The sequence below is a fragment of the Spodoptera frugiperda genome, unplaced genomic scaffold (assembly GCF_023101765.2).
Source record: "Spodoptera frugiperda isolate SF20-4 unplaced genomic scaffold, AGI-APGP_CSIRO_Sfru_2.0 tig00000034_1, whole genome shotgun sequence".
NCBI classification, from domain to species: domain Eukaryota; kingdom Metazoa; phylum Arthropoda; class Insecta; order Lepidoptera; family Noctuidae; genus Spodoptera; species Spodoptera frugiperda.
In genome coordinates, this window is record NW_026095714.1 from 1 (window position 1) to 12,725 (window position 12,725).

Consider the following 12,725-nt stretch of genomic DNA (forward strand, 5'->3'; position numbering starts at 1 on the left):
TTTTGTCCAGTTGGTATTTAAAATGTTCACTCGACAATTAAACATGATGACACAATGATTTGACATTGTATCTGTTAATGTGACTTTCGCTTATAATTTTTTTGTTTATATTCAAGTTAATATTTTTATTAATTTTATTTCTAACATAAATTCATTTTGTTTTAAATTGAATGAAACATTTTGTATTATTTTGTATAATTTGAACTTCAATTTTAACTATAATAATTTGTTAATTTATATTCGCATGCCTCCTGGTAAAATATGGCTGAGCTCGCAATGTAACTAAACACCACATTCTATTGTAATAACCTATATTTGCAAATAAACTCTCTTTATCTTTAAACATTTTTTTAAAAGAAAAGAATTTTTACTTAAAAGATGTAAACAGTATAGTAGATACACATTAATCTACTTTGTTTGCGTTAACAGGTGCCGATTTGAAAGAGCGATTCAAAATGTCTGATGATGAAGTTGCCAAGTTCGTCAAGGGACTCCGAGCAACATTTATAGAAATTGAAGATTTGCCCATGCCAACAATCGCGGCTATAGAAGGTGTAGCAGTGGGAGGTGGCTTGGAGCTGGCCTTAGCATGTGACATCAGAGTTGTGGCTGAAACAGCCAAGCTGGGACTCGTTGAGACCGGTCGGGGCCTTATCCCTGGGGCCGGGGGTACTCAAAGATTGCCCCGAGCTGTCAACATCAATATTGCCAAAGAACTTATTTACACTTCAAGAGTAGTCACTGGCAAGGAAGCAAAGGAATTAGGTTAGTGTGGGCTCATGCATGGCAGTCGTGGCTGACATAACACTAGGTAGTTATTAATGTTTCCTGAATTGTTGTTGAATTAATTAATAATGTGACAATAATTTGCAGGCGTTGTCAATCATGTAGTACCACAGAACACCTCAAACAATGCAGCCCTAGAAAAGGCTTTATCTTTAGGAAGGGAGATAATGCACAATGCACCAATTGCTCTCCGTTGTGCCAAACAAGCAATCAATGAAGGAATACAACTCAGTATCAAGGATGGTTATGAAGTCGAGCAAAAATGTTATGAGATAAACATACCCACAAAAGATCGCCAGGAGGGTATGATATCTTTTATGGAAAAGAGAAAACCCATTTACGAGGGTCATTAGAATATTCATATTCAGTCATTGGGGAAATCTAGGAGCTGGTACATGGTATAACGTGTTGTTGGTAATAGGATAGGTAAGGTAATGGATGTTGCCAATTAATTCGCATATATATAATATATATATATATATAACTACCAAACTAATTGTTAAATAAAGAATGTAACTAGTGATAAACATATTGCTGCCTCGTTGTGTAGTGTTCCATGCACAGAAACAAAGAACTATTTAATAATATCTGTCACGTCACGGGCACCCGTTGAAATATTTGATGCGATCAATTGTCACGATTTTCATCAGATCGATCGTAAACACAAATCGTACCGTATATGGCCCCCATTTACGGTACGATTTGTCGTCAGAATCGATAAAAGAATTATAAGTGGATGAGCGACGAAGGCAGCTGATTATAAAATAATAAATCAAGAAACCTGTTAATATGTATATTTATTACACATGAATTTATTATAATAAAATTAATGTTGTGTAAATCAGAGTACATAAAGTTTAATATTTAATTAATATCATATCAATACATGGACTTATTAACTATGCATAATAATACATTTATTTTTGTAATCTTATAAAAAATATATTTTTGTTACAAGTACCTCGTCTTTAATCTGTATCTATACTTACTGCTATAGTAGATAACCCTGGAACTATTGGTTCATTTTTTTTTTTGTTGGGTACTCTGTTTATCGAGGCTATGAACATCACACTACGGTAAATAGGAGCCGAGCAGCGGGCGATACTGCATAGGAATAGCTAATATAATAAGTGGAAAATAATTATTATGTTATCGACTAACTGAAGTAACTGTTTGACGAGGAACTCGACTTGTTTCAAGCTCTGCTAGAGGCTCATATTCATGAGTAGTATTTCGCGATTATTGCGCTGCTACTCTCCAGTTCCTCGTCAAACAGTTACTTCAGCTAGTCGATAACAGAATAATTAATTTAGTATGTCTCACGAAAGTTATAATGGAAAATAATGTTGTTAATTAATCCTACCTTTGTCGAGGCTGGACTCAGCATTCCTTACTTATTATTAGTTTAAAAATATTTCTACATCTTGGCTCACAGGTTTAGCCAATTGTAGCCAATATTTCTTCACAATGATGTACCTAGCTTTCAAATTTTATCCGGAGCTGCGGGTTTACCGGGGCTCCGGCTCGACAAGCAGGAGTAGGGATGGGGTGGTTTTTAGTCAGGAAAAGTCTGACACTCCCTCTCACCTCGCCCAGGGCGGGAGAAGTCATTGGATAATTTTCCCACCTCAAAAAAAAAGCTTTCAAATTGTACTGTAATGGAGAAAATTAAATAATGTCAGTAGTTTCTAGGGTACAGAAAAACAAACAAAAGTTAAACTTCTTTATAATAATTTCAATTGCAATAAAATTATATCATCAGGTTGTTACAGGTCAGACATAATGGCTATCATCTTGTACTTATCTCAAATATTTCAGGGCAGCTAAGTAGGTATACTGTACATTGTTTCATTTTATTAGTACAAGTTTAAAATGTTTAAACCACTGCAACAATATTATAATGTTTATGTTCTTTATGTACATGTTAGAGCACAAACTTATAGGAACATGAAAGAATATAATTTAAAGTGTAAGCAATCCTTGACATTATTATTGAAATTAAATATTGAGGCACTTGACTACTTGTTCTTTGGTGTCATCTGGAGATGTAACTTTGTGGCCAATTGTCCGTGGGTCATGGTAAATCTCATAGTCATTACCACCAGCCATTGTTTTATCTCCAAAAAAGTGTATTTGTTCAAAATGTTGGTCTGCTACATGATTAAGGCAGTAAGTCTTGTCCCAACCGGTAGGGAAGACATCCACACTGATTTGTCCTCCGAGTGCAAATGTCAATCCTGAATCTTCAAATTCAGTTTTTAATGCATCAACAAATTTCTGTCTTATGGAATGGATAGAGTCATACTTTACAAACTCATCTCGCTCAGCCTGACTGCAGGACCGTCCCACAGGGCAAATATTAATCATGCTTGATCTGAACTCAACAAAGTTACCACGCTTAGCTGGTAGCTCGAGCTTAGACATATATGCAAGTGAGAAATTGATGACTCTTTGTAACAACTTCTCTCCGAGGTGACTCAGGATGCTTTCGGAGCTGATCAGCTTGCCATTACGATAGTGAACGACACCATTCTCACAAAAAACGTAGTCGAACTTGGCTGCCACTTCCGGCCCATCCATTTGTTCAGCTATTTTAACATAATCGGATCCACTGACAAGCCCCACACTCACTCTAGATTTCACGTCATCTAACAAAAACTTTTTCAGTTCCTCTGTTATTACCTGCCGCGGTTTAGTAAGAGTACCATCTACATCAAAAAGATACAAAACAGATTTCCGGCTACTCATGTTCTCGAAATATAGTTCTCCAGTTGGCAATAAAAATCGATTCAAATTTTGGAGGCAATCTACAATTTATAAAGCCGGTCTTATGTAGAATACTACATTGGCAGCCACACGCGCTACTTCCCGCCTACCACTTCTACGACAGTGGTACCGTAACTGTACCGCGAACCGCCAACACTTCACTGGACACGTCAAGTATCTGCCAGTTATCAGCTGACAGCCGCTAGGCTGGCTGAAAACATGGCGTACGAATCGAGTATTGTTTACACCCTGATAATTTGCTTCTTTATCACTGATACCGCATTATCTGATAAAGGTAGTAAACCTGGAAATGTTCTTATATTCTTAGGTGAGTTAGAAATCATATTGCAATGCTATACTTAAGTTTTAAACCGTGGTCGCTCATATGAGTTATATGTTATCGTTATCAAATCGGTCTGACACGCAAGACAGCTGTATACGTGTTTAATGTCTATTGTCCACTTGCTTGCATGCAGCTCTGCTGTGCATGACGGGCACAAACTTATACATATAAAACCAATGACGTTGACAAAAAAAGTAATTGTCAGTTACTAGTTTACTACCCAAGTTCACGGAAACAGCCAAGCAGGTGATTGAACTACCAAAATGACGTGACGGCTGTGTTTAGCCAGTATGAATGTTGAATAGAATCTGTATTATTAAATAATTTAATTTTTTAGTTTATGGGTAAGCTAAACCTGTAAATGGTTTAGCTGCTTCACTGTTGGGTATATTGAATCTATATTTTCTATCCTATAATGGGGTTGTTGTTTTATATTATTTATATTAGGAAAAAAGCCGTAACGAAAAAAAGTTTAACTAACAACATTTAAAACTATGGTAACACTTAAGTAGTACGTTGAATGAATGTCACCAGCTAGATAAATGATCGGGTTTGTTTTGCGAAACTTATTTTTCTGTTAAAAAAAAATGGAATTTTAACCCATTCGCTGCGGCAGAAAAAAATACTTTTATTAGACAGGTGCGGGCCGGTTTTCGTCGCTTTAAAAATATGTGCCCTGGTTGCAATTTTTTTTGTGACTGGTTTTCGTAAAGATATACTTAAGCAATTTTAAAAAGACGCCGATTGGCGTATTCCGCACCTGAATATTAATAAAAAAAACGCCGTCGAATGGGTTAAATGAATAAAACTTTGAAGTTTAACGTGTAAATAAACAATTTGGAGCGGAGCTCGGCTAATTATATTTCGGGTGTAAAATTATGTTTATTAGAACAAGAAGTTAATTTTTATTAAATTTACATGGTATTTTTGCTCAAACAGCGGCTATGACAGGTAGGAATTGTATTACTGTTTATATTTTATATGCTAGAAGTGTAAAACCGATCAGTGGGTCATCTTAGGGGCGGACCTACTAAATAAAAGATTTAAAATCTAAAAAATAGGGAATGTTTACTTCGCACTTATATAATTCAGATTTGTCTGGGTGGTATTGCTTGGTAATAACTGTGCAACTGGCTTTTGATACTTTTGACATAAAATCAACACTAATTTTAATCTATAAAATTATGATGACTGTAAGTTAAAATGGTGTTCTTTATTTTTTGTTTCAGGAAAATCTGAAGTGTTTTGTTAATTAAAAATAGCGGAAAATTCGAAACCCACGAGAATAAGTGACCGGCCGTCCTTAAAAATAATCGGATATTTCGATATTCTGCATTTGATAAAAAACAGATATTTTAGTGTGAAAAACAGTTACCATCTTTAAGATAACTTTGAGTGCGTAATATTGGTTTAACATTGAAATAAAATAAAATTATGATTTGACTTAAGCCTGATTTTGCCGGTTTTAACAATTAATATATATGTGGTAATTTTGTAAGAATGTCTTTTATTTGAATGAACTAGAAATCGAAACTATCAAATACCAAATGAAAGAAAAGCAGCCTTCTTTTCTAATATCAACCAAAAATCCATTTTCGAATGCGCTATTAAGGACGAGATCTCGTTATTGCGAGATCGAGATTGCATTCCCTATTATCAAGAACAGGGGCCTACTCCGTTTCTCGAATCCGAAGTTTCGTTTAATTTTGATTTACTAATGAAATTACTTAAAATAACGTTTTATTTTTAATTTCAAATCAAAAATACTTATTTATCTTCATTTCATTCGTTCATTTTTGTTCACAAAGGTTCGCAATAAATGGAATTATTGTAGTACGTACGAAGTTTCGACAAAACTTCGTTTTTCATTGAATTACGAGTAGACCCCCAGGTCCAGGTTAGGGTTGCCATATACAAATTTACAAAAGCCGGACTACGTACAGTAAAAAGACGGACATTTTGCCGGATATCGTATATTTATAGTTTAGCATATTTGACACTAATATAATTATCTATACATGCATTATTACATAGTGCATACAGGGATCATTGCCGGCTGATGTCTCATTTCACTAAATTTAAAATTGTTCTACGGGTCTCTGTGAGTTGGCTTCGGCTCCTCGTATGCCTTCCAAAGGTCCGGGACCCTGTGGCCCCGTGCTAGGAAAAGAATACAAATATATATAATAGTTTTTTTTTAAACCTAGAATAAAATATTACATTTCAGTTTTTTTTTTTGTAACGGGATCACTAATCAACACTATTTTCCCAGTTATTTTGAAAACAAATAAACAAGGTGATCATATTTTCCAATGAAAGTACATGTCTTCATACTTCTAGACTATGTGTAATCTTAAGAGTGGGAGAGCCAAGCTTCGGCACGAATGGGCCGGCTTGACCGGAGTGATACCACGGCCTCACAGAAAACCGACGCGAAACAAAGCTTGCGTTGTGTTTCGTAGTGTGAGTGAGGTTACACAATTCCCCCTTTCCCAATCTTCGCCATCCCCGATTCCCGAACAACAACCCTTAAATTCCTAACTCCCAAAAAGCCGGCAACGCACTTGTAACGCCTCTGCTGTTTCAAGTGTCCATGGGTGGCGGCGATTGCTTGCCATCAGCTTATTTAAACACGCCGGTTTCATAAAAAAAACCGACAAATTCCTGATATATTAGTACCTATGTAGGTATTGTAATTTTTCACAGATTTGGTGACTTTGTAAAAAAAAATACTTTTAATTAATACAGGTGGGAGGGTGATGTGAGCGATACGTTAGGCGAGAGCCTCCTTCGAATAAAACAATAAAATCTTCAGAATAGAATCTCGGGTTAATTTTCGGATCCATGCTGCACTAACAGTACAATATATTCTTAGTTTTTATACTGCTTGCAGACGTATTTTCAGCGAGCGGTGTGCAACACCACCCTCTCGCTCGCAATTAAAATAAAATCTTCGTAATGTAGGTACTGAGTGTTTATGTCCGGTAATTGCATTGTTACATTAATTAGGCTACTGATGGGGCCGGACATTTCCCACTGACTATTCTGAGAAGAAATGCCGAAACAAACTCGGAAGCCTCAGTCATTTTCAAAGTGCAATCATTAACAAAGTACATCAAACTCATCAAAGATAAGTCCACTCTTATTGTGATAATGTTCACTGTTATTATCTCGAACTCAATAACAGGTTCACAACACTGATTCTAATGATTGCAATCACTGAACACTAATCGAATGATAGTATTTCCAGTAAGTAGTTGTTCGCTCAGACTCGCCAATACAAGATTAGTGCTGTGGTGCGATGTTGAATCGTCAACCGTAATTTCCCCTGTTCGGCGGGGGTGACGTCACAATTAATTATAACAGCGCGCCTGTATTCATTTGTTGTCACCCATTCGTTTTAGAGTAGGTACCTAGGTAAATATTGAAGTCCCGTATTAATGACTCTTCCGACTACATATGTATATATAGTACAAATAATTTCTTCATATCATTTTGAATTATTTTACCAACATAATATCTATCTCGTTATTAAGTTACGGGAGTTTGAAAAAAAGAACCACATCCTGCGTTTCGAGCCGGAACCCGGTAAACCCGCTAGGTAATCCACAGCCCCGGATCAGGCATCAGTCCTACTGGGCCCCATTTGTGGTGGTATGAATGTAATATGGCTACTGAACGTACTCACATAAATGATTGTACTTGTTTCATTTGCAGCGGATGATGGAGGTTTCGAGCTCGGCGCGTACATGAACAACATCTGCCAGACTCCGAACATCGATGCCCTTGCCAAGCGTGGTCTACTCTTTAACAATGCCTTCACTTCAGTTAGCAGCTGCTCTCCAAGGTTCCGAACAATACTATATTTAAACAATAGCTTATTATTTGAAATAACTAAAAAGTAAAACACACCTAGGTAGGTACGCTGTTTCACCATTCGTTCATCTAACTTTTTATGAGATAAAGCCAGAAGGATGGTAAACGAGAAGCTTGATAGCCTGATGGTAAGCAATTAGCGCCAGCACGACTTGTTTGCTGTGCAGAGCAGCCAATTATATCGATCTCAATTTTCGATTTGTTTCTTTCCATATGGAATGTAGGAACATATGCTATGCATCTTAACCGGCTGGGGCGAGAGTGTAAGTTACGGTCTATAGGGCCGACTTTAGGGCGGCGTCACCCAGATTGACTTTGGCTGACAGCCGTGCCTACATCTTTATTAATTTATAAAGTTGAGGGCTTACAAGTACTTACCTACCTGTATGTACCTACACAATTGGTATGTAAACTAATATCATATCGCTAAAGAGTTTGTTTGTTTAAACAAGCTGATCTCCGAAACTATTAGTTCGCATTGAATATTGTAATGTACATAATTATTTTTGTAATAACCAACTATCGTGAAACACACCAAACTCACAAAAATCACGGTTAACTCACGTAGGTACATTAATGAAGATATAAGCTCTCTCTCAGTAGGCTGCGGCTGCGCGACGTCGCCGCGTCTGCGCACGCTGTTAATGATGAAGTCCCTCTGTGACTGGAAACTTGTAGAGCTTTTCCATTAGTGTACGTGAGTGAACCGTGATTTTTAGGTAATTTATTACGTAACTACTAGCTTATGCCAGCGGCTTCGACCGTCTTCCTTTGTGAGTTATTCCAGACCATAGTCTAACGCTGTACCAAATTTCATTCCGATCCCTTTAGCGGTTTTGACGTGATTCAGTCACAAACATACACACACTTTCGCATTTATATTATTAGTAAGATAGTAAGATGTATTATTGTGTTGGATAGTATTCGAAACTGCGCGGGATTAGAAAATAATTATATATAAATAAATAAATAAATAAATAATATATAATTATCTATAACAAGCAACTCGCTCGTTGTTTTGCTGATTTCAATTTCCTATTGATATGTAGTGTGAAGTTTTAATAGCCTGTATAGACGTCTTCGATAAATGGACTCTTCAACACAAAAATAATTATTCCATGCGAACCAGTAGTTCTGGAGATCGGCGCGTTTAGATTCTTCAGTTTTATAATAAGCAAATAGATTTTCTTTGTGTGAACAAATTAATGTGAGCAGAAAGTGTAGTGCCACCTGCCGGGCTGGCTCCGTGGCGTGAGCAGCCTGATTGATAGACATGTTCCGCACAGCCGCGCCGCGCTGCTCACGGGCACGCCGAGCCACCAGAACGGCATGTACGGGCTGCACCGCACTGTGCACCACTTCAACTCCTTCGACACCGTCACCAGCCTGCCTAACCTGCTGAGCGCGCATAATGTCACCACCGGTGCGTATTTCTTTCTGTATATTTAAACATTTTTAATTAATAATTTATTGTTTTATGAGTAGACATCTAATATCTACCTCTCCTGAAACGTAGAACGACATACCTTTGAGAATTGCCTTCACGTTGATCGTTACTCGCCAGGTATTATCGGTAAGAAGGACGTCGGGCCGGCGCCGCAGTATAAGTTTGACTACGAGCAGACCGAGGAGAACAACCACGTGAACCAGGTCGGCCGGAACATCACGCACATCAAGCTGCTCGCCCGGGAGTTCCTCGCTAAAGCGAACCGTGACAAAAGGTAATAAACAATATAATTCCCGCGTAGTACTACACAGATTGTAGATAGCGAGTCCCAGATACATCTCGCGAGATTGGAAAATGAGTGGGCTTGTTAATTTGTTATTATACGCTCCCTCCCAAGTGTTTGCCTGGGTGCCCGGGTCTGCATAATGTATATATTGGATGCTTATTTATTTTCAGGCCGTTTCTACTGTACGTAAGTTTCCACGACCCGCATAGGTGCGGTCACACGGACCCGCAGTATGGTCCGTTCTGCGAACGGTTCGGTTCCGGCGAGGAGGGCATGGGGCTTATACCGGACTGGCATCCAATTTACTACCAGTGGGAGCAAGTGCAGCTGCCTTACTTCATCCAGGTAATGACGAGCTGCTGGCAGACACCAGACCTTAGCTAGTAGGTATCCGGAGCTGCGGACTACCTAGGGGGTTTACCGGGGCTCCGGCTCGAAAAGCAGGAGTAGGAACGGGGGTTTTAGTCAGTAAGAGTCTGACACTTCCTCTCGCCTCGCCCAAGGCGGGAGAAGTAATTAGATGATTTCCCCCCTCAAAAAAAAGCTAGTAGGTGTATAACTTCTATTTTTTGATGGTGTACCTAAATATTATGTATTCACATTACTATTGCAGAGACTTCATACGCACAAATAGGTAATTATATTCCTGTGTTTAATATACCCGTGGGAGTTTCACTCACAAGGGATGTGAACATGTTTGTAAACGCACCCACGACACAGGAGAAAATCCTAATGTGGGGCAACGTTTAAAAAAAAAAAAAAAAAAAGTACCTAGTTAAGTACATCATTATGTTCTTAAGTCCAGTAGTTTCGGTTGTGTAAAGATAGCGTCTTGTAATGCACAGGACACGGAAGCGGCTCGGAGAGACATCGCGGCCCAGTACACGACCATGTCGCGGCTAGATCAAGGTACAATAACATAACTAGTAGGCACTAGCAGGGCAGTGGTACGTCGCCCGCGCGGCTATATCTAACATTCCTCGCTTCAACAGGAGTAGGGCTGGTGCTCCAAGAGCTGCAGAGCGCCGGCCACGCGGACGACACCCTCGTCATATACACGTCGGACAACGGCGTCCCGTTCCCGTCCGGCCGCACCAACATGTACGACCCGGGACTCCGCGAGCCCTTGATCATTGCCTCGCCGGACGCGCGCGCGAGGAAGAATGAAGCATCGCATGCGATGGTCAGCCTGCTGGACATCATGCCTACAGTGCTGGACTGGTTCAACATTCCCTTCTCGCAGGAAAACAATGACATACTACCACCGGATACAGCTAAGAGCTTGCTTCCTATTTTAGAAAAAGGTCAGTCAGTAATACTCTCTAATTAGTTACACAGCGTCCGGGCGACGGACCAATGTTGCATACATACACACAGGGTGGCCCTGAGCACACGGGAGTTTCGGGAGGTAGTTAACTGTTTTTGATTGTGTGGGAGGAAACGCTCGGAGTCGTCACTGCCGCCCGGCGTGTCCTCAGGGATATGATCAGCGACGGTGACCCCTCGCGTCCATCACTGGTTCAGGCCATGGTGCGGACCGATTTTTGGTCAGTAAGAGTCTGACATTACACTAGTCTCTCGCTTCACCCATGGCGGGAGAAGTCATTGGATGATTATCCCCGTCAAAAAAAGGATGACCCTGAAGTAGACATACTGATCGGCAAGTTCCCTACCGTTATCAGAATAACTCACAGATACCTGTGGGAACCTTGCCGGGCAGCTGGTGCCATTAGGACGTGTAGTTCAGGGCCGCCCTGTGCTTGTGGCTGTTGCAGAGCCCCCGCACTCCGAGGACGAAGCAGTGTTCGCGTCGCAGACTCACCACGAGGTCACCATGTACTATCCCATGAGAGCAGTGCGCACGCGCCGATACAAACTTATACATAATCTCAACTTTGGGATGCCTTTTCCTATAGACCAGGATCTCTACGTTTCACCTACTTTCCAGGCAAGTGTACATGATTTGTTTTAATTACACCTAAATATGTATTTCCGGAAAGGCGCCATTTATATGAGAGATGACCTCAGGACCTGTTGAACCGCACGGCGGGCAAGCAGCCCCTGCCGTGGTACAAGACCCTCCACCAGTACTACTACCGGCCGCAGTGGGAGCTGTACGACGTGCGCGCCGACCCCGCGGAGCTCAGGAACCTGCACGGTAAATATGTACCACACACAGTTTACACCCGCAGGAAGTATGTAGGCTACGTAACGTACATGTCGCTGGCGGATTGTATTATCTGCTGTCACGGCTAGCCATTTACAAAAAGGAGGGCCGTTTTGGGATACGGCGGCTGAACGACAAGCCGGATTGTTAATGCGAGCTACAATATGGCGGCCCATGTTTAGCCTCTACACTTATTTTTTTTAAACTGACATGGTCACTAACACTATTATTAGAACTTATGACGGGATATTTACCATGTTTATTCATGAATAAACTGAATAAACATCATATTCATCATGAATAAACATGGTAAATATCCCTTCATAAGTTCTAATAATAGTCTAGACTTATTGTAATTATTTGTCTGGGTAACAATGACCATTATTCATTATTGTCATCTGAGACTCTGTATCATTATTTTTTTAAATTCTCTAAATTTACATTTTTAAATAATACACATACAAAATTAATTCATTATTTTGTTTATTTTTAAGTGTAATAAATATTATTATTACCGTGATAACCCAGCTTCATTGTAGTAGTAGAGATGATACGTTTTTGTAGAAAATCATATAATCACCAATTCTGTCGAACATTTTTATGATAAAAATTACTGTTTTTGACCTTGAATATTATTTTTTTAGCAAATGTGGGATCGGCGGGGATTTTGGACAATTTAATCAGTAAAATTGTAATAATAAAATGATAGAGTTATATCGATATACACTGTCCGCAGGTAAGCCGGCGCTGGCGGGCGTGGAGGCGGCGCTGCGCGCGCGCCTGCAGCGCTGGCAGCGCGCCACGGCCGACCCGTGGCAGTGCGCGCCCGGCGCCGTGCTGGAGCGCGCCGCCTGCCGCTACTTTCTTACTGCCTCGCAGTATTGTACTCAATTATACTCACTAGACTAGATTGTGCTCACTACAGACGTTTCATTCATGCGCTTAATAATTATTGTAAAAAAATGTAGCCTAGCCCATTTTTATAATGTTACTACTTACTACGATTTTAAGAAATAAAGAATAGTGAGACTGCCATTGTGATCTCGACATTGCA

The 12,725-nt window shown here is 39.7% G+C and overlaps 3 protein-coding genes across 3 annotated transcripts; 2 read left to right on the forward strand and 1 right to left on the reverse strand.

The window, feature by feature from the left end:
- Positions 1 to 429: 429 nt before the first annotated feature.
- Positions 430 to 1,746, forward strand: LOC126912970 (methylglutaconyl-CoA hydratase, mitochondrial-like; the record flags this gene model as incomplete). Its single annotated transcript, XM_050707594.1, is given in 2 exon segments — positions 430 to 765; positions 874 to 1,746. Coding segments are annotated over 2 exon segments (602 nt in total), but the record flags the coding sequence as incomplete, so codon positions are not given.
- Positions 1,747 to 2,496: 750 nt separating this feature from the next.
- Positions 2,497 to 3,696, reverse strand: LOC126912971 (uncharacterized). The gene has a single exon (XM_050707595.1). It carries the CDS (start codon positions 3,532 to 3,534, stop codon positions 2,785 to 2,787), a length of 750 nt encoding a protein of 249 aa, XP_050563552.1. The 5' UTR covers positions 3,535 to 3,696; the 3' UTR covers positions 2,497 to 2,784.
- Positions 3,697 to 3,736: 40 nt separating this feature from the next.
- Positions 3,737 to 12,580, forward strand: LOC118264502 (N-sulphoglucosamine sulphohydrolase-like). The gene is made up of 10 exons (XM_035577025.2): positions 3,737 to 3,880; positions 7,613 to 7,742; positions 9,058 to 9,194; positions 9,336 to 9,492; positions 9,675 to 9,849; positions 10,350 to 10,413; positions 10,497 to 10,808; positions 11,280 to 11,452; positions 11,533 to 11,662; positions 12,408 to 12,580. Exons 1-10 carry the CDS (start codon positions 3,772 to 3,774, stop codon positions 12,578 to 12,580), a joined length of 1,560 nt encoding a protein of 519 aa, XP_035432918.2. The 5' UTR covers positions 3,737 to 3,771.
- Positions 12,581 to 12,725: the final 145 nt, after the last annotated feature.